The sequence below is a fragment of the Somniosus microcephalus genome, chromosome 1 (genome assembly GCF_052327205.1).
Source record: "Somniosus microcephalus isolate GS21.2 chromosome 1, FLI_Smic_1.0, whole genome shotgun sequence".
Classification (NCBI taxonomy): domain Eukaryota; kingdom Metazoa; phylum Chordata; class Chondrichthyes; order Squaliformes; family Somniosidae; genus Somniosus; species Somniosus microcephalus.
Window position 1 is genome coordinate 247,356,418 of NC_140987.1, and position 22,383 is coordinate 247,378,800.

A 22,383-nucleotide genomic window follows, 5' to 3' on the forward strand; every position below is an offset into this window, starting at 1 on the left:
TCCTGCCTGTGCCGAGTTAGCTGATTTCATCAAGGAAGGCAAAAGGGGTGTTGGAATAGGTTTCAGTGCCTCGAGACTAGGAAATGAAAATAAAACAAACAGTCACTGCTGCAAATCACAGAGCTCTCTCATTCTGGCTACTGGCATTCATTGGGAAAGATTGGTCCTGTTAAGAGGGCACTGGTGACCTGCTTAATGCAGCAGTGCATCACAGATTGGGAGATGTCTCCTGTAGCAACCTGGATGGAGCCTGAGGCGAGAAAGGTTCAGGGCAGTGGTGACTTTGACGGCCACTGGCAAAGCCTGGCTCCCTGGTTCAGCCCGCCTGGTGAAGCTCAACCTCCTGACACACTGTTCCTGGGATGTCCGGATAAGTAACTCGGCCTATAGATGCTGTGGTCTGGCCTTCTGCAAGCAGCAGCCCCCACCACCCCCCCGCCCCGCCCACCACCACCCCACCGGCTGTGCTCTACAGGCCCAGACAGTGCTCATCCTAGTTGCTGCTGCTGCTGTGGCTGCTCTTCCTTCAACTGTTCACCCATCCAGAATAAAGAAGCAAAGACCATGATAAGCTGAAAATGCTTTGTCAGGGTGAGTAAGGCAAATAAGTCAAAAAGAAGTAATCTCCAAGCTCTGAAATGGCTTAGCAATGCAGTAATCAGAAAAGCATGGAGATTCTATTAATCGAAGTGAATGCAGGTGAGTGCCCCTTTAAATATTGGTCCAGTCATGTCTGTCAGTTTCTGCGGCTAATCCTGCAAGGTATTACTGGGCGGGTTGGATGCTGGTCGGGACTTCCGTCCTGCCCAGTTAAGATAGCGTCAGATTTCCAATGACATCATGGGTCACCAATTGAAATATATTCATCAGTCTGTAAAAATCATGAATCCACAGCAGGAATGGGGCAGTAGATGGATTCCCCCATTTTAACCACTCACCTGCCCTGTTTGCGTCAGGCGGGTAGGGTTAAAATTAGGGCTATAGTGTCACTTACGCGTATATGTTACAAATAAATGAATGTGGTATTTTAATAATTAAATTGCTACAATGGGTAGCATGTGCACATGGCTAATTAAGTGGTGGAGCACAAGCTTAACTCCTCACTCTATTAAAGAAAGAAAGGCAGACAGACTTGCATTTATATAGCGCCTTTCGCGACCACCGGACATCCCAAAGTGCTTTCCAGCCAATGAAGTACTTTTTAGTTTGAAGTGTAATCACTGTTGTAATGTAGGAAACGTGGCAGCCAATTTGCACACAGCAAGCTCCCACAAACAGCAATGTGATAATGACCAGATAATCTATTTTAGTGATGTTGATTGAGGGATAAATATTAAGTGCCCAATCTCCGCTGTGCAGCAGTGGGAGATACTTGGTTGACACCAAAAGGGACGGGCAAATTGAAGGAAAGAGTCGAGGATACATCACTACAATGCAATCCTGGAATAGCTAAACAACCGGTGCCGGTGGAGCCCTGCAAACATGGTAGGAGGCGTGTAGCTGGCTGGAAGGGAGGAGAACAGTCAAAGAGGAAGACGACTCAAATAAATAATTCAATAAAAGGGTGATATTCTTAACAGACCTTCAACAGGATAGTCTGTTTTATGGAAGTTTTGCCACATTACTTCATAAACTAGAACATGTTTTGATCTATAATAGGAGCCGATAATGTACAAATTAATAATTTACCCACCTAACAAATTTAACCTAAATGAACTAAAAGAGCAATGTGGTCTTAAGCAGATCTGAATTTTCATCATTCCTGAATAAAAAGAAAACTTTAAAATCTAAATGTTGGAACATTTCAACAGTTAATCAGTGGAAATCTCATTTTAAAAATGAATTTCCTGAACGACAATACAGTAAAATCTTGCAAGCATATAACATCTTCAAAAATTCTTTGCTGCAGGGTGCATACAAAATTAAATTTAAGCACTTAAAAATGAAGAAGAATATATTCTGACTGATCCCTCATCTTAAATGACTTGTACAATAAAGGCAATAGTCTGTAATACTACTCACTGCTGCTGTCAACTTTTAACAGCCTATTACACCAAAGAATACAAAGAAAAAGGTGCTAATACATTTCAAGCCCCAGTCTATTAGACATTTTCATGTGACATGGAAGCTCTGCAATATAATACATCCAATATTAATGTCTGACCGTACAATTCAGCACTGTCAGTTTTGGACAACTATACATTTTATCATATTATTGTCTCTTTTTAAGACAAGCTAGAAATGCATACAAAATGCCTACAGGGTTCTTACCCGAGGCAATTTTCCCTGTCTTTTTTAGTTTTACCTGCCCCCTGGAAGTAAAACATGCAACCCTTCTGAAAATTACAGTTGTTCTTCTATATTGGAGAGGATGAAATGAAATAATTCCTCTGACATCCCTGGACTATAGTACACAAATTATTTCAATTACTCATTCCTCCTGAAGACAAATGAATATGAGCATTTCCTGTGTTGTACATTATTATATTTAACATGATGTTTGTCATTCTGTAATAATGCGATGACAGGTTTCATTACCTGACCATATGGCACTTGTTACAACGACACACAACAGCATCATCTCCTCTAAATTACTCCCTACAAGTTAATGCACAATTCACAAAGTACCACCAACAGTTCCCAGCTCCCCTACACAGATATCACCAGCATCTTTAAGGTACATTTGAAATTAATACTGTAATTCTGGAAGAACAGAGTGCAAAATAAAATATAACTGTTCTCAGATATTAACACACATCCTGCTAAAAGAAACCTTTGGATTACCCCTGGTACTCATACAGTGAGTCACTAGGGATACTTAATACATATCAATGTGATCTTAAAGCTGCTCTGCCTATGTAGCACGTACACCCAGTTTTAAAATTATTTAAATAGTTCACTGGCTGAAAATCGCATTAGTGTTTATAAATGGATTTTAATTTTACAATTCAAGACTGTAAATACACTAGTGTGAAATATGAAGCAATCATGCAACATAGATTCCTGGCTCCATGATTCAGAATGGGAAAGATCATTACAAAACCCATGCTACTAAAACCAGTTAAATACAAATGTACTTGTAAAATACTAATTGTGAATTTTAAAAAAAGATAGTGGGGCAGATTTTCCATTTGCTGCCCAGGTGTAAATCTTGCAATGCTGATCGGCCGACCGTTATAGAAACCGTCCAGTTTTCATTTCCATCTACCCCCATGTCTTAAAATCAAAATTCATTACAGAAACCATTTTTAATAACTGAATTATTCAAATTGCTTTATCAAGTAGAGTAACTTTAAAAAGGTAATGGGCTAAAAATTGAGTAGCGCCCTAATTGGGGCGCTAACTTCGCTGGGGCGCTAAAAGCAGCGCGCCGGAAAAATTAGCGTCCCCGCACCGGAAATTGAGTGGTTGCGCCCCAAGAGGGAAGCGGGGCGCTACTGGAAGTGCCCCGCATCCCTCTTGGGGCGCTGAGAGTCAATATTGCGGCGTTATGTGCCGCAGCGCCACACGCTGCGGCACGTCACGCTGCGGTATTGCAGGCCTTCCTCCCCTTCTTTAAGGGGAGGGGCCTTGTGCAGCACGACCTGGGGCCCAGCTGGGCCCCCGGGGATCGGGAGTGCAGACAAAAGAGCCCGGCACTCAAGAGAAGTGCCGGGCTCTTGGAGCGCAGCCAACATTCCGCGGAGGGGGGGGGGGGGGGGGGTTTCAGGAGGTCTGGGACAGGAGCGCAGGCAGGTGGCCAGCAACAAAAATGGCCGCCCCGCACCTCGCCTTTAAATTGCGCCTCCCCGGCCGCAGGTCGGCCCCCCTGACCCCATCAGACATAGCGTCCGGCCGTAAGTCAGGGGGCGCTTCCGAAGATCGTGGTCGGGGCGGGAGCAGGGCACTGCGCACGCCAATGATGTCATCGCCAGCGGCGCAGCGCCACAGGGCTCTACCGGTTAGCACCACCACTAACCTCCCGCTGAATTTTGCGGGAGGCGTGGGCAGTGCCGTGCCCGGGCGCTAGGTGCTTTGCGTCCCGTTAGAGCCCTCTTAAGGCGCTAACGGGAGGCGCAACCAACTGAATTTTTCCCACAATGTCCTTTATGCCTTACTTAAATCTAATCAACAGTCCTCTTTTATAAGTTAGACTTTTCTCAAAAGACTACATTTTAATCAATATTTTTTATTTCATTTAGAATCGTGCTGTATACGGGATTCCTTAACTTACTCCAAACTAACAGCACACACTATAAAACAAGACCATTCAACATACTCAATTGACTACATTTAAGTCACTTATCTTGAACATGTTTGACAAACATGGGCTAAGTTTTCAAATGAGCCTGGAATTTCTGTGGGGTTTCTGATTTCTTACCATGAGTTCAGCAGGAAATCAGCGTAACCCTCAGAAAAACTACATAAACTGTTGAAAACCGTTGACGTCATTTCTTTCTGGATTCCGTCGATCCACTGGTGAGAAATCGGGGCAACCCCTGTGGAAAGTCTGAGCCCAAATGTTTCATTCGATTTTGAACTGTTTTATTATTTACAGTTCCTAACCTGGCAGTCTGTGAATAACAGATAGTTTCAGCTATTCATATACTCAGACTTGGTCCTGAGATGGAACTAATCAGGCAGACTCCTTATATCCTAATATATATGCTAAATCTCTTTAGACCTACATTGGCTCCTGGTTCTCAATTTTAAAATTCTCATTCTTGTTTTCAATTCCCTCCATGGCCTCGCCCCTCCCTATTGCTGCAATATCCTCCAGCCCTACACCCCTCCGAGATCTCTGTGCTCCTCCAATTCTTGCCTCTTGCGCATTCCCCAATTTTAATCGCTCCACCATTGGCAGCCATTCCTTCAGCTGCTGAGGCCCTGAGCTCTGGCATTCCCTCCCTAAACCTCTCCGCCTCTCTATCTCTTTCCTCCTTTGAGACGCTTGTTAAAACCTACCTCTTCAACCAAGCTTTTGGTCATCTGCCCTGATATCTCCTTATGTAGTTCGGTGTCAAATGTTGTTTGATAATGCTCCTGCGAAACGCCATGGGCTGTTTTGCTACATTAAAAGGTGCTATATAAATGCAAGTTGTAGTTGTTATAGATATATTTTGGACGATCTGTAATTTCCTCCCGCCCATTTACACTGGAAAACGGGAGACGAGCAACTGAATTTGTTTTTAAATGGCTTGGCTGCCTGATGCAATTATCAGTCAAGCCTGCAAATGGACGGCCACATTCCTGCCCGTAGCTTGCCGGAGGGTATGGTAACAAGGCCCAGACCTCCCATTGGCACTATCAAACTCTAGCCCTATGTATTGCCAGCACCTTCCTTAGAACAAATACCTCCATCCCTTCCAGGAAACGAAGGGGATTGTTATGCAATTAGGCAGATAAATGCAAATAAAATGTAATACTGACAAATGTAAACCATTACATATTAGGTAAAAAAAAAATGAGCAACATGGGTATATACTGTCGGGAACTGAATTAGCAAAAAGAGATTGGACCTTCAAAATCGATAAATTGTGGAGAAGCAATTTAAAAAGCAAAGAGAATACCGGGATGCAGAATTAGAACTGTACAAGTCTACAAAGGTTGTGAAGAGGCATCTACAAAGTAAACTTTACAGGGGTCACTGAACTTGACATCCAAATTCCCACTATCCACTCCCAGCAGGCATGGCTCAGGTCATGTAGAGTCTGGTCAGCACATTTCAAAAGGGACATACATGCACTAGGGAAGGTGCAGAGGAGATCAACAATGACGTTCCAGAGTGTAAAGAGGATGAGAGAAAAGTGAAAGTTAAGCTCTATGGTGTGAATAGGAGGGGACCCTTGTATAAAATGTACAAAAGTATTAAATGGTACAGAACCCAGAAAATTAATTCAGGGCAAGCCAGACTGGTATGACTAGTATAAGTAAATTTAAAATAAATCTTCAAGTAATAATTGTTTACTTACAGCAATTTGGGAATAATCTACCAAGTATTGTACCAGAGTCAAAGATAATATGAAAGAGTATATATGACAAAGAGTTGTCAGCCGTGGTTCAGTAGGTAGCACTCTCGTCTCGGAGTCAGAAGGTCGTGGGTCGAGCACAAAATCTAGGCCGACACTCCAGTGCAGTACAGAGGATGTGCTGCACTGTCAGAGGTGCTGTCTTTTGGACGAGAGATTAAACCAAGGCTCCATCTCAGGTGGACGTAAAAGATCCCACGGCACTATTTCAAAGAAGAGCAGGGGAGTTCTCCCCTGTGTCCTGACCAATATTTATCCCTCAACCAGCATCACCAAAACAGATGATCTGGTCATTGTCACATTGCTGTTTGTGGGGTCTTCCTGTGTGCAATTTGGCTGCCACCTTTCCTAGTGATTAGTAACAGTGACTACACTTCAAAAGTACTTAATTGGGTGCAAAATGCTTTGAGACATTCTGAGGTTGTGAAAGAGGCTGTATAAACGCAAGTCTTCCTTTATTATTTTACGGGCATTCAACTTTGATGGGCTAAATGATCTTTTCTTGACTAAGTTTTTCTCATATTCTAATGCTGTGCGCATATAAGACCATCCTAATCCTGCCAGGCTACCAAGCTGTTGTCTGGGGGCACAAAGAAGCAGAGGTATGTTCATCGCTTGTCCCTTGCCTTTCCCTCCCCATGGTGAGTTCTGCTATATCTTGTAAACATCTGCAACCAGAGAATCATAGAATGGTTACAGCACAGAAGGCAGGCATTCGGCCCATGCCAGCTCTCTGCAAGAGCACTTCAGCTAGTCCCACTCCCCTGCCCTTTCCCAATAGCCCTGCAAATATCTTTCCTTCAGCTACTTATCCAACTCCCTTTTGAAAGCCAGGATTGAATCTGCAGTACATTCCAGATCTTAACCACTCGCTGTGTAAAAAAGTTTTTTCTTACATCGCCTTTGGTTCTTTTGCCAATCACCTTAAATCTGTGCCCTCTGGTTCTCGACCCTTCTGCCAATGGAAACAGTTTCCCTCTATCTACTCTCCTCTCAATCTTCTCTGCTCCAAGGAGAACAACCCCAGCTTCTCCAGTCTATCAAGGTAACTGAAATCCCTCATTCCTGGAATCATTCTCGTAAATCTTTTCTGCACCCTCTCTAAGGCCTTTACATCCTTCCTAAAGTGTGGTGCCCAGAATTGGACACAGTACTCCAGTTGGGGCCGAACCAGTGTTTCATATAGGTTCATCATAATTTGCACACTTTTTGTACATTATCCCTCTATTTATGAAGCCCAGGATCTCATAAGCCTTTTTAACTGCTTTCTCAACCTGCCCTGCCACGTTCCAAGATTTGTGCAGAAATACCCCCAGGTGTCTCTGTTTGTGCACCCCCTTCAGGATTGTACCATTTAGTTTATATAACCTCTCCTCATTCTTTCTACCAAAATGTATGACTTCACACTTCTCTGCATTAAATTTCATTTGCCACATTTCCACCCATTTCACCAGCCTATGTCTTCCTGAAGTCTATCACTTTCCTCCTCACTGTTCACTATACTTCCAAGTTTTGTGTTATCTGCAAATTTTGAAATTGTGCCCTGTACACCCACGTCCAAGTCATTAATATATACCAAGAAAAGCAGTGGTCCTAGAACTGACCCCTGGGGAACACCACTGTGTACCTTCCTCCAGTCTGAAAAACAACTGTTCACCACTACTCTCTGTTTCCTATTACTTAGCCAATTCCGTATCCATGCCGCCACTGTCCCTTTTATTCCATGGGCTTCAACTTTGCTGGCGAGCCTATTATGTGGCACTTTGTTAAACGCCTTTTGGAAATCCATGTACACTACGTCAACCGCATTACCATCATCAACCCTCTCTGTTACCTCATCAAAGAACTCGATCAAGTTAGTTAAACAAGATTTTCCTTTAACAAATCCGTGCTGGCTTTCCTTAATTAATCCACACTTGTCCAAGTGACTGTTAATTTTGTCCCCGATTACGGTTTCTAAAAGCTTCTCCACTACCGAGGTCAAACTGACTGGCCTGTAGTTGCTGGGTTTATCTTTACACCCTTTTTTGAACAATGGTGTAACATTTGCAATTCTCCAGTCCTCTGGCACCAACCCCGTATCTAAGGAGGATTGGAATATTATGGCCAGTACCGCCACGATCTCCTCCCTCAATTCCCTCAGCATCCTAGGATGCATCCCATCTGCTCCTGGTGATTTATCTACTTTAATTATAGCCAGCCTTTCTAATATCAATTTTTATCCTATCAAGTATCTCCACTGCCTCCTCCTTTACTATATCTATGGCAGAATCCTCCTCCTTGATGAAGACAGATGCAAAGTACTCGATTAGAACCTCAGCCACACCCTCTGCCTCTATGCATAGGTCTCCTATTTGGTCCCACCCCTCCTCTTACTATATATGCCTATAGAAGACTTTGGGATTACCTTTTATGTTGGTTGCCATTCTATTCTCATACCTTCTCTTTGCCCCTCTTATTTTCTTTTTCACTTCTCCTCTGACCTTTCTATATATAGCCTGATTCTTATATGTATATATAAAAATGGGAGTGATTTCCGCATATCCCGTGTAGAATATATTGAGTAAAACTACGGAGAATTCTAATTCCCACTGTTACCTTGGCCCCCTAAGCCACCTCACCATACAGTAGTCAGACTTTAGCCAGGGTCTTCAATCATCCAATGGGTGTATGTATTGTTGAGAAATTCTTAATTTGGTGTGGTTCCATGATCAGGTTATATCCTTGCTGTTATTTTCACTACTATTAATGTAATTCTTATTCATGTAGATTCTATATTTATACTTAATTAGATAAAATGCTAAATATTTTTTTTTAATCAAATAAATATTGCATGTATTGCAGTTAAATAACGATTGTAAGAATGTGTCATTTAGAACATTTTTATTCAGCATAACCATATTTATATTCAAAAGAAGAAATGCACTAATAAAGCTCCGATGCATCATTAATGCCTAAAAGTGTTTCTCTATAGAATGATGATTCAGAGATCTGAGGCTTATTTGAATATCTGCATTCTTTATCTGTAGCAGAAAACGTATAAATGTTTTTTTTATGACACAGAAGATCAACTATTAACATATTTTATCGGTTTACATATTTTATACATCACAACTTAGTTTTAAGATACTGTAATGTCATTTCAATATTTATATGTTCCCCAAATTTTTTTCATCCTTACTCTTTCACTTTGTTGTCATTCCCCTACAATATACTGTGTTTTTTTTGTCCAGATCAACCAGCAAGAAGCAAATTATGACAGTTTCTCATGTTATAAGAAATGTTACGTCTGAGGAATCAGTCAGCAACCCAACCAGAACCATCACAGATCTGTGGCTGCTAGGTTCAAATAAAAGCCAGGTATAGGTGGCTGTAACCGATGCGCTATCAGAATAATGAAAGGTTTACTTTTTAGCTAGCTAGTCAACAAATGGATTCAGTAGCTTCCCTGGATTTTATTAATTGATAGCCCAAGCACTAGTGAAGAAATTCATCAACATGCATATGCTAGATTACCTACCTTCCATATGATATTTCTCATTTTCTGAATGTAGTTCAGTTCCCAAACATAAATGAACAGGCCACCTATCATCCAAACATGGCAAAAGCATATATACCATCACTTTAATTTTCAACTTCACAGCCAAAATACACTGATTCCACCAAAACAAGTTAAAAATAATTCACTCTCAGGATGTGGGCGTTGCTGGCAAGGCTAGCATTTATTGCCCATGGGAAAATGGTGGAGGGCCGCTGTAGTCTGTGTGGTGAAGATGCTCCCACAGTGCTGTTCGGTACAGCGTTCCAGGATTTTGACCCAGTGACCATGAATGCACAGAAATATATGTCCAAGTCAAGACGGTATGTGACTAGGAGGGGAACTTGGAGGTGCCTGATTTGATGACTAGGTCGCAGCTGAGTAGTCCGTCCAGTTTTGTTCATGTTATTCTTTGTAGCGGTTTGATACAACTGAGTGGCTTGCTAGTCAACATTGGTGTGGGACTGGAGTCACATGTAGGCCAGACTGAGCAGGCAGGTTTCCTTCCCTAAAGGACACTAGTGATCCAGTTGGGCTTTTACAACAATCTGACAGCTTCACCCAGATTTTTTTTTTTTTTTTTTACAATGAATTCAGAAGTCTCAAACTGCCATAGTGGGATTTGAAGTAATTCAGGCCTCTGAATTACTAGCCCAGTAACATAACCACTACACTACTGTACCTCATGGATGTTCAGGACTTAATTGAAGTTAGTAGACTGGAGGAATGGGAGCAAGTGTGGAAATCATTTGAGAAATCAATCCTTGGGGCTATGAAGCAGAATGTTGAGATTCAATACAACCTGATTCAGCCAGGGCTGAGGAGGCTGATAGAGCTGGATCCACAGGCACATAGGCAGCGAGCAAGAACCAAGAAGCACAGATCAGCCATGATCTCAATGAATGGCGGAGCAGGCTCGAGGGGCTGAATGGCCTCCTCCTGGTCTTATGTTCCTATTTGTTTTTGCCATCATTAATCTGAAAGAAATTTCAACATATCGATCACTTGCTATACTATTTGACCACCTGTCTATCACCATCAGTCAATGGTGGTAGAGAGATAAAGCTGGATTTCATCGGCATGGGCAAATTAGATGATAAATAGGGGGGACTGAGGATGGAGTCTTGGCACATAGCAGAAGTGAGCAGAGAAGAAACCATTCAAGAAAGTGCAGTGGTTGCATTCGGATTGGAACCAGGAGACAGTAGATATGTTCAAACACCTTGGAACATACCTCTAATTTGAATTACATGATTGTGTGGCACTGAGACAATGTTCAGAGTTACTGTAAAGCAAGCAATTTCTGAAAAGGTCACGAGAACGACATGATTTGCCTCTAGTTTACCGATACATGAAGCATCACTGAGGAATCCCTGGGAAAAAAATTTTTAAACTTCCCTGTGACTGCATTTTATCAGTCCTAGCCACTGTTAAATAAAACAAAACAATGCTTTCCCTGCTTGAGACAGAATTTGCAGGGACATAAAAAACCTATTGAGAGATTGTACAGACATTGTAATTGTCAAACCAAGAGTCCATATAACCAAAGAAAAGAGGGGTCATATGATTCTCTTCCTCTTCTTTCTCAAAATCTGAGGCAGTGGGGGGCTCATTGACATGTGATTATCTCCCTTCTGGCTTCAATGAAAGTCATTCTAAGCAGTCAATAAGCCAGCAAAGGTCAAACATCAATGGTTTCTGGCTCCTGGGTATTTGGATTCCAGACAAAGCCAGTGCTTTAATCAGCTGATACTGGGAATTCAATGAACCATCCTTGAGTCATAAATTCTTACTGGAGCTGAATCCCCCTTTTAAGAGGAAGGGATTCATCATCCTATGGGCCTACCCTAGAACTTGACATTATCTGGTCTCAGCCAAGGCTGAAGCCTGAAGAGTTGGGGAGAAAATAGAAAAGTCTAAAATGGCTCCACTTTTAAGTCTGCAATAGTTGATGGTGGGACTTTAGTTAGTTCTATGGCGTCTGCTGAAGTATTAAACAAAGCCAATCGTGATGCAAAGAGTGAGATCTTCCTGGGTGAGAATTCAGTTCAGGTTCCTTCAGAGAAAGCCATTGCTGATACTGACCTCTGGCCACTTCCAAAGCGAAAATCTGTGACCTGCGCAGGCAACAATGAGGTAATTCCAATGTAGTGCGATACTAACATTTTAAGTGAGATTTGGAGATGGTCTCAAGATTCAGAGAACTCAAAAATCTTCTGCTTGTGAACCAATGTAAAAGCTGACTTGGCCACTGCTTTAGGGAAAACAATGTTTCTTAGGCTGCCTTCAGTGCTCCACACTCATTTTAAATCTTGCGCTTCTTTTGTGTGATGCATAGAAGAGCTTTCTTTCAGCATTTGGGACAGATATGCACCTTAGAAGGCAATGCAGTCATCCAACATGGATACCTATACCTAAAAAGGCTGTTGGTCAGAACCTGGACACTGGCATTGACTGGATGAGTTATCTGGGTGTGCTTCAACTAACGAGGAAAACAACACGAATCAACAGATCTCGACAGAAGGACTTAATATGAAAAGTAACAGAATTTGTTCCAAAACTGAAAGACCAATGGTGATGACTGTAGAATTGGGGCAATATTTTTACAAAAACTATGAAATAGCTTTCTAAGAAAACTGTAAGCCTCAGAAGTAGCTTTCAACATGATTATAAACTTGGTAAAACGTGAAAAATCTCTGTGTATAGCCATTTTTCATATTCACAAAACTTAAGACTTGTCAGTCAAGGGTGAACTCTAATATATTCACCACCTGCAGTCCTGTGCTCTGGAAAATACAGTTTACTATCTTCAATAAGCTAAAACAGGTATGCTTTAACATATGTGCAATAGTAATCTTTCTAAGGAATGTTATAATTGTTTCCTGCACCTTCTTTAGTGACTGTTCCAACTTTCCTTTTGTCGTGGTCTTGGGCGTGCTGCATTTCACTCCTTCATCTCCTGCAAGTCTGAAAAGAAGCTCTGCAATTGGAATGAATAATAAAATGTCATTAGAAGCCCCTTTGAAACAGAACAGCTATCTCCACAAAAAATAAGGATCCACCTTTTAAATAATTAGTGTCATTTTCTCGTTATCCCTTTTGGTCAGTGAAAGTACTTCGCAATAATGCCATTGGGTAAAGAAAAAATACTAGTTAAAATTCTACTTGTGCCTTCAAAAGGAAAAGAAAAGGAAATATATACAAGATAAAATACTCATTAACTGAATGGAATAAAATGATGAGCTGTTTTAGTGAAATGTACCGGTACACAGTGCAGTCAATGTACAGAGGCACAGATTATGCTAGGAGTGTCTAAAATTCCCTCAGATCACGAATATGGAAAACCTGAAGCAAATCCGGCCTCTCAAAAACAGCTCCGCACTGTATAGGAGCAGTATGTGACCTTTCTGTTATTTTTAATGTAATGATTGCATCCACTAAGATTGTGGTGACCACCATTTATGTATGGAAATACAAGCTGGAATCCTGGGCAATCATGATGGCAATAATAGGTAACAAATGCACTGTTTTATACCATGAAAAAACATATTGGGGAGCAAATTAGTTACTGGCCAGGGAGCAGACAGTGGCAGGAGGAGGCTCACCATCCAAATCTTGCCCCCTCTGGCACAGACTGCCATGGACATTGTGGTCAGGGGGCACGTCTCTGGAAAGGCTGAAGGTAAAAATTCCCACAGGGTTTTGGCCATCTCCGGCTCTTTCCCTTCTCAAGGAAATCTCACCCTCTTTCCCTTCTCAGTGAAATCTCCCCCTCTTTCCCTTCTCACTGAAATCTCCCCCTCTTTCCCTTCTCACTGAAATCTCCCCCTATTTCCCTTCTCACTGAAATCTCCCCCTCTTTCCCCTCACTGAAATCTCCCCCTTTCCCCTCACTGAAATCTCCCCCTCTTTCCCTTCTCACTGAAATCTCCCCCTCTTTCCCTTCTCACTGAAATCTCCCCCTCTTTCCCTTCTCACTGAAATCTCCCCCTCTTTCCCTTCTCACTGAAATCTCCCCCTCTTTCCCTTCTCACTGCAATCTCCCCCTCTTTCCCTTCTCACTGAAATCTCCCCCTCTTTCCCTTCTCACGGAAATCTCCCCCTCTTTCCCTTCTCACGGAAATCTCCCCCTCTTTCCCTTCTCACGGAAATCTCCCCCTCTTTCCCTTCTCACGGAAATCTCCCCCTTTCCCTTCTCACGGAAATCTCCCCCCTTTCCCTTCTCACGGAAATCTCCCCCTCTTTCCCCTCTCACTGAAATCTCCCCCTCTTTCCCCTCTCACTGAAATCTCCCCCTCTTTCCCTTCTCACGGAAATCTCCCCCTCTTTCCCTTCTCACGGAAATCTCCCCCTCTTTCCCCTCTCACTGAAATCTCCCCCTCTTTCCCCTCTCACTGAAATCTCCCCCTCTTTCCCTTCTCACTGAAATCTCCCCCTCTTTCCCTTCTCACTGAAATCGCCCCCTCTTTCCCTTCTCACTGAAATCTCCCTCTTTCCCTTCTCACTGAAATCTCCCCCTCTTTCCCTTCTCACGGAAATCTCCCCCTCTTTCCCCTCTCACTGAAATCTCCCCCTCTTTCCCTTCTCACGGAAATCTCCCCCTCTTTCCCTTCTCACAGAAATCTCACCCTCACACGTTATGCAGGAAAAAAAAACAATTTACTTGACGAACATGTTAAAATGTAAAAATAAATTTGCAAAAAAAATGTTTTAAACCAACATTAAAATTCATAACTTCCATCAGAAATGCCTAAATTGTGTCAAGGGTGGCCCAGGACTCTCCTTACTAGAACTCCCAGATGCAGGAAACCCTCTCCTGTACTCACAGACCCTGGGACCGCTCCTCCCCCTCTTCCCCCCTCCCCCAAGTGCCCCCAGATCCCAACACCTAACCCAGTGCCACCAAACCCCTGCCCCAAATCCACAGCGCTAACTTGCCTCAATAACCCCCTCCCCAGTGTTACCTGGACCCAGAACTCATGCCCATTTCTGACACACCCTAGCACCCCCTCTGCTGTAAACTCTGGCGCCCCACCACTGCTACCACACCCCAATTTGCATATTTCACCACTCCCACCTGTTTTAGCTCGCGCCCAATTAAAGGCCCGGCTGAAAATTGATTCACCGGAGGCAGGAAGATTTTCCTGTTGGTAGCCCATTTTTCAGGCAAGAAACGGGGAGCCAGCAGTTGTAAATCACCGCTCAAGATTGCCACGTGGTACAAAACTATACAAAGTCTGTTCTAATGCTGAGAGATGCCAGGATTGCTCCATTTAGGTCCAGGCAAAAATGAGCCAAGACACGGTGAGCATTATCATTATCATCAGGCTTACCCAAGATCCTACAATTCACCTAGCAGTACTTTGATTTTGACAATCAAAATACCACACTTTCAACATCAAAAGAAATTACCAGTAACACTTCAAAGACTCATAAAACTTTGAATTTTTGCTCCAAAACATCCTGCCCATTAAATATGCACACAGAAACATGAAAAAGTTTAATTACATTAATACTTTCAAACTATTCACTTTAATATACGTTTCAAAGGCCACCTTACCTGAATTGAACAGACAGCCCAAAGTCAGCTGGCCAGCACCAGCAATGAAAGGATTTAAAATTATGTACACAGAAAAAATACAAGTAAAATATATTTCTGGAAGGTAATTGAAGATATTAATCCAATCTTGGATTCTTACCCCACTCAATATTTGCTGTTGCCTTTAATTGGTTATCTAAACAACTCAGGATTGCTAGCTTGGAAGTTCCTTGTGGAATATACTGCTCTATCTATTGAAACTATAGGGGGAAGCCAGGCGATCCCGAGAGAGAGGGTCTCGAAGAGTTGGGCATTACGAGGGTCATATTCTTCTCCTGTTCCCACAAAAAATCAATTACAAATCTCTATTTTTCCCTTTCTCTGAACAGCCTGCAGCAACCCCTAAAACATGCATTATTAGACGACAACTTGCAAGGGCTAATGAGGCTCCCTCCCGTCTGTTTCCCATGGATGCCTGGGCCACCCATTTCAAGGCTCCAACCAAAATCGCAATGACCCTGTGGTGGGTGGGATCGGACTGGTAAATGCTACACTTCTAATTTAATCACGCTACCAACCCGTTTCCCATCTGGCAGAGGGATGAAAATCGGACCCTTCATGTTCAGTTGAAGTCTAGGAGTGAGCAAAGGTGTCACATTACAAAATGCTGCTATAGATTTCAAAAGTAGTAGTGTTTATTTTTTAAATAATGTGGTCTGTAATGCTGATCTGGGAGGAAGTTCCTATGTCTTACTATCCTTCTAGACCAAGGATATTATACACACACATTTAAAATTAATGCATATCAGATAAAGAAAACAAAAGGAGGGCAACAGTGTAATTCAGTCATTGCAGAAACCTCAGGTACTGTACAATAAACCCAAAATAATTGCTTATTCATTTAAAATGTCACAATCCTTATACTCTTCTAATACAGCTCTTCCCCGTCTGCAATGGCCAATGATCCAAATCTGACACAGTATACCAGGAAAGGTTTCAGGTCACTTTATACATCAGAAGCTATTGCTGCTCCCATGCCATCTCTATTCAGTTTATTTCAACTCGTAAAGACCATATCAGAGTAATGTAAAATCTCCCCAACCCCCTCCGCCCATCTATTATCTGTGCCTGTTTCCCCAGGGGACTGTCACTGCATGATGTTTAGACAGAAGTAACGGGTACTTTCTGGCTAGCCCTATCTATTTGCAGGTTTTGGAAGAGAAGGAGAATAACAGAAAGCATGCCAGACATGTGCAGTTGGACCCTAGGAGATCAATTAGGACCCATCCTTACACTGCCAGCCATGTTTACAGGGCCAGACAATCGTATCTGCGTGTTAGAAGAAAGCTGTATGCAGAGACTATAGTTCCCCAGAGAGACCATGACTGAACCTTGTACACTCCTGCAGTCAGGGCTGCAAGCCTCTTCAATGACAGGGACAGCTCTGGCAGTGACTGTCAATGTGATTGCCATCTTAACATTTTGTGCTGCTGCAGTAAGTCATTTTTTGCAGTTTGAAGTTGTCTAGAAAGAAAGATAATGTCAAAACAAGTCAGCCCATGAAACAGACAGGGACACTGTAAATGGTCCCCTTGCCCCCTCTCTTTCAAAGCTTTCCCCCTTTCCTCAAAAGTTTGACCCTTCTGTCCTTGCCAACTACCCCATCTCCAATCTCCCTTTCCTCTCCAAAGGCCTTGAGCGTGGTGTTGCCTCCTAAATCCGTGCCCATCTCTCCTGAAATTCCATATTTGAATCTCTCAAATCTAGTTTCCATCCCTGCCACAACACCAGAACGGCCCAAACTAAAGCCACAAATGACATTCTCTGTGACTGTGACCATGGTGCACTGTCCCTCCTCGAACGCTCTGCAGCCTTTGACCACACCATCCTTCTCCTCAGTTGTTCAGCTCAGTGGGACTGCGCTCTCTTGGCTTACACTCGGACTAATCCAACTGTGGCCTCACTCCTTCCCATTCAGCCCTACACATTCTCACCCTCTGAACTTTATCTTTATCTGACTGCGGCCTTTGTGCATCCGCCCCCCTCCTTCACACCAATGACAGTCATGCCTTCGGCTGCCTAGGCGCTATGGAATTCCTTTCCTTTAACTCCTTTACTTGTCCACCTCCCTCTTTGACCAAGCTTTTGGTCACCCCCTCCTAATATCTCCTTCTTTTACTCGGCGTCCATTTTTTGATTATGCCTCTAAGAAACACTTTGGGACGTTGCTCTATGTTAACGGTGTTATGTAAATGCAAGTTATCATTGTTATTTATTACCCTGTACTTTGTTCCTCATTTTTGAGGAGGATAGTGAAATTGAGTGAATCAAGTGGGATTTGCTGTAATTGTTTCTCTGTATCCACCTGCTGTCTATAAATTAAGCAGCTTATCAATTCACATTGGACCTTATCTCACTGAAATGTTTCTCAATCCACCGACTGAAAAATTAGAAAAGCGCAAATGAGGCACATGTGAAAGACACAATATTCAGGTCAGATCACATGGGAGTCCTAATGAAAGTATAGTGGAGGTTAAAAGAGAAATTAGAAAGGCTGAAAGGAAATATTTAAAAAAATATAAAAATAAATAGCAAGGGTTTTTTATAAGCTTATAAGAGGAAAACAATTAGAAAGAGTAGGACTGCTCATGGAAGAAGTGCAGAATCTAGTTATGATGTTAACTCTGTTTCTATTTTCACACCAGTTCTGACGAAAGGTCATCGACCTGAAACATTAACTCTCTTTCTCTCTCCACAGATGCTGCCTGACCTGCTGAATATTTCCAGCATTTTCTGTTTTTATTTCAGATTTCCAGTATCCACAGTATTCGGTTTGAGATACGATTTCATTCAGTGTGGAAAGTGGCTGAGACTGGCGCCCAGACAATATGGTCTCCCCTTTTTGAATGAATGTGCAGTTGGTGCCGACTTCTAGTCCAGGACGCTGTACTTCTCCCGCTCATTGCATTGGCAGCACCTGTCCTCTCAACTCCCCATGTTATTGTTTAGCTCTGATTTTTATCCTCAAAGCTGAATTGATACAAGCATGGGAAGGGATACAAGGCTGGAGAGGGATTTCAGAGATAGTGTAGGGAGAGATCTGTAGATGAGGATATGGCTTTTGAATTTCAACATTACAAGTCATAGGTTGCTTCGTTGGTAGCTCTCTCACTTCTGAGTTGAAATGTCAAGCCCCAGCCCAGGACATAATTTAAGCTGACATTTCCTTACAGTACCAAGACAGAGCAACATTGTCAGGGGTGCTGTTTTTTGGATTAACATTAAACCAAGGCCGTGTCTGCCTTTTCTGGTGATTCAAGCGGCTATTAAAAATCATATAGCACGAATCGAAAAAAATCAGGGAGTTCTTCTGGGGTCCTGGCTAACAATTGGTCTCAGTAACTGCTGCTGGAAGTGCACACATGTGGATGTCAGGTGAGGACAGCCTCAAACCTGGCGATGATGCCATCGCTGGTCAAGCCACTCATCAAATTCCACTGTTTAAGCTAACGTGTGATGAATGGCCACTGGAGCACGATACTGGAGGGTATTTGGTACTTGGGGAACCTTAATCCAACAGGAGTCAATATTTAGAAGCGATGGGGGAAGAGGAGAAAATTGCTGAAAAAAGAACATTGGCTTTTTGCCAACATGAATTAGCTTAAAAATTAAGTTGCAAAAATATGTAGGTTGCACTGTAACATGAAGCCAATGGGGGCCACATTCACAATACAACTGCAGTGCCAGTGCAAAGTGATTTTGCTTTGCAAAAACATTAATTTGTTGAAGTATAAATCTGGAGTCAGGTGCTTACTCCTGATTCATTCCTTCAGGAAGTCCTCCTTCACTTGATTTCGGAGTCAGGTGAAACCCTGATTCCAGGTTTACTCCACACCTTTCGCATTGGTGCATTGACATTACAATTGTAGTCTCAAAGAAGCCTGAGATTCCTGGTTAGCCACAATACTATTACACTGACTTCATGCCAGTTGCAGTTTCCAAAGTATAATTGGGCTGTTTGACATTCGAATCTTTTCATTACAAACTTCTATCAACAAAGCAACTATTACATCAAGAACTCAAGGTCTGAGGCTCCTCCACTGATCAGGAATGTTTGTTATAAGAGGCTTACAATAACAGTGTAAGAAACAAGTTCCTCTGTACTATGTACAGTACTTGCCTTCTATATGTAAGGAAGTCATAATCCTGGTATGGATTAATTAGTGGAAAGTAGCAAGAAACAATGACAAAACTCTCATCATTGACTCTCATCAATAGTCTCTCATCAATAGTAGGCCTGCTCCTCAGTTTTACATTGCATTGTCTCAATGTGCTTTTTTCTTTGCACTTTGTAATAATTCAGTGTGATACACTGGAGTAATAAATTTTAGATGGGTTTTACATAAAAATATTCAGTGACACAATAACTTAATAAGTAGTGACAACTTTCATTTTGCAGCTGCAGAAGAAAACCAACAGCAAACGGGTTTGTAGCTTGCCTCTGAAGATCCCATTAATGCTGACACCTGATTAACTTGGCAAAGGAGCCATTCATTACTGTCCTAAAGCATTAAGTTCACAACAGCTGCTTCAGCACAATTCCTGCTGCAAATTAGGCTGACTAAAACTTTCAATTTTGCTAAAAAAAAAACAAAAGCAAATCAAAAATCTGGCATTAAAGAGTGTCTATGTGGAGCAGGTGTGACAAAAGCTCATCCTGTCATCCTACAGATCAAAACAGCTGGCTGTCTAGCAAACAGCATATTTTTTCTTGCATTTGTGACCTCAACTTGTTGATTCAAGCTATGGCTTGCGTTCAGTTACTGGCTACAAGCCGAGAACATTCTAAAATATCTTCAAAGATACAATTCTTAAGCAACAAAAGTAGAAGGCTGCTTTTATACTCCCTTGAGTTTAGATGGTTGAGGGGGGTGAAATTGGTTTTCAGCAATAGTGCAAAACGAACAATAGCAAATTAGAAGCCCGTTTTGGACAAAAGCAAAATACTGCTGATGCTGGAAATCTGAAATAAAAACAGAAAATGCTAGAAACACTCAGTAGATCAGGTAGCATCTGTGGAGAGAGAAACAATTAATGTTTCATCTTGATGACAGTTCGTTAGCCCGTTTTATACCTCGCCTGAATTTCTTTTCCATTGACTTCAAATGAAAAGGAAATCAAGCAGTTTGTAAAATGGGCTGCCGATTCAATATCGCCCATCTTTGCACTATTGCTGATCACCAATTTCACCCCCTAGTTGTTTACAATGATGATGGGATTCAATAGGGTAGATGCAGAGAAACGATTTGCATTGCTGGAGGAACCCAGAACAAGGGGCAGAATCTGAACATTTGAGCTATAGGCCAGTTAGGTGCAAAATCAGGAAATATTTCTCCACACAAAGGGGACTGGAAATCTGGATTTCTCTCCCTAAGAGGCTGTGGATGCTGGGAGTCAATTAAAATGTTCAAGTCTGAGATCAATAGATTTTTGTTAGGCAAGGGTATCAACGGATATGGAGAAAATGCAGGCTAATGAAGTTAAGATACAGATCAGCCATGGTCGAATAGATCTTTTTTTAAATTTGTTCATGGGATGTGGGTGTCACTGCCAAGGCCAGCATTTATTGCCCATCCCTAGTTGCCCTCGAGAAGGGGGTGGTGAGAGCTGCCTTTGTGAACCGCTGTAGTCTGTGTGGTGAAGGTATTCCCACAGTGCTGTTAGAGAGGGAGTTCCAGGTTTTTGGCCAAGCAACGATGAAGTAAAGGCGATATACTTACGAACATACATACAAATTAGGAGCAGCAGTAGGCCACTTGGCCCTTCGAGCCATTCAATAAGATCATGGCTGATCATCCAAATTCAGTACCCCGTTCCTGCCTTCTCCCCATATCCCTTGATCCCTTTAGCCTTAAGAAATATATCCAACTCCTTCTTGAATATATTTAATGAATTGGCCTCTACTGCCTTCAGTGGTAGAGAATTCCACAGGTTCACCACTCTCTGGGTGAAGAAATTCCCCTCATCTCAGTCCTAAATGGCTTACCCCTTATCCTTAGACTATGACCCCTAGTTCTGGACTCCCTGGCCATCGGGAACATCCTTCCTGCATCTAGTCTGTCCAGGCCTGACAGAATTTTATAGGTTTCGATGAGATCCCCTCTGAATCTTCTAAACTCCAGTGAGTACAAGCCCAAGCGACCCAATCTCTCCTCGTACGTCATTCCTGCCATCCCAGGTATTAGCCTGGTGAATCTTCGCTGCACTCCTTCCATGGCAAGGACATCCTTCCTCGGATAAGGCGACCAAAACTGCACACAATACTCAAGGTGCGGTCTCACCAAGGCCCTGTACAACTGCAGCAAGACATCCTTGTTCCTGTACTCGAACCCTCTGCTATGAAGGCCAACATACCATTTTCCCTTCTTAACCACCTGCTGCATCTGCATGCTTACCTTCAGCGACTGGTGCACAAGAACACCCAGGTCAGAGAAACATCGAAGATAGGAGCAGGAGTAGGCCATTCGGCCCCTCGAGCCTGCTCCGCCATTCGATGAGATCATGGCTGATCATCCAAACTCAGTACCCCATACCTGCCTTCTCCCCATATCCCTTGATACCTTTAGCTCTAAGAAATATATCGAACTCCTTCTTGAATATATTTAAAGACATGGCCTCAACCGCCTTCTGTGGTAGAGAATTCCACAGGTTCACCACTCTCTGGGTGAAGAAATTCTTCCTCATCTCTGTCCTAAATGGCTTACCCCTTATCCTTAGACTATGACCCCTGATTCTGGACTCTCCGACCATCGAGAACATACTACCAGCATCTAGTTTGTCCAGACCAGTCAGAATTTTATAAGTTTCGATGAGATCCCCTCTCATTCTTCTAAACTCCAGCAAGTATAAGCCCAATCGACCCAATCTCTCCTCATACGTCATTCCTGCCATCCCAGGGATCAGCCTTGTGAATCTCTGCTGAACATCCTTCCTCAGATAAGGCGACCAAAACTGCACACAGTACTCAAGGTGCGGTCTCACCAAGGCCCTGTACAACTGCAGCAAGACATCCTTGTTCCTGTACTCGAACCCTCTGCTATGAAGGCCAACATACCATTTGCCTTCTTCACCGCCTGCTGCACCTGCATGCTTACCTTCAGCGACTGGTCCACAAGGACACCCAGGTCTCGTTGCACTTCCCCTTCTCCCAATCTATTGTCATTCAGATAATAGTCTGCCTTTCTGTTTTTGACACCAAAGTGGAAAACCTCGCATTTATCCACATTATATTGCATCTG

General features: G+C 42.7%; 1 protein-coding gene across 1 annotated transcript in view; it reads right to left on the bottom strand.

Annotated features, from left to right (window-relative positions):
* cntln (centlein, centrosomal protein) overlaps positions 1-22,383 on the bottom strand; it is a 477,268-nt gene that overhangs the window by 220,134 nt on the left and 234,751 nt on the right. The window contains exon 15 of the mRNA XM_085991655.1: positions 12,435-12,526. Within this exon, the coding sequence (XP_085847781.1) occupies positions 12,435-12,526 (92 nt within the window). The remainder of the gene's footprint in view (positions 1-12,434; positions 12,527-22,383) is intronic.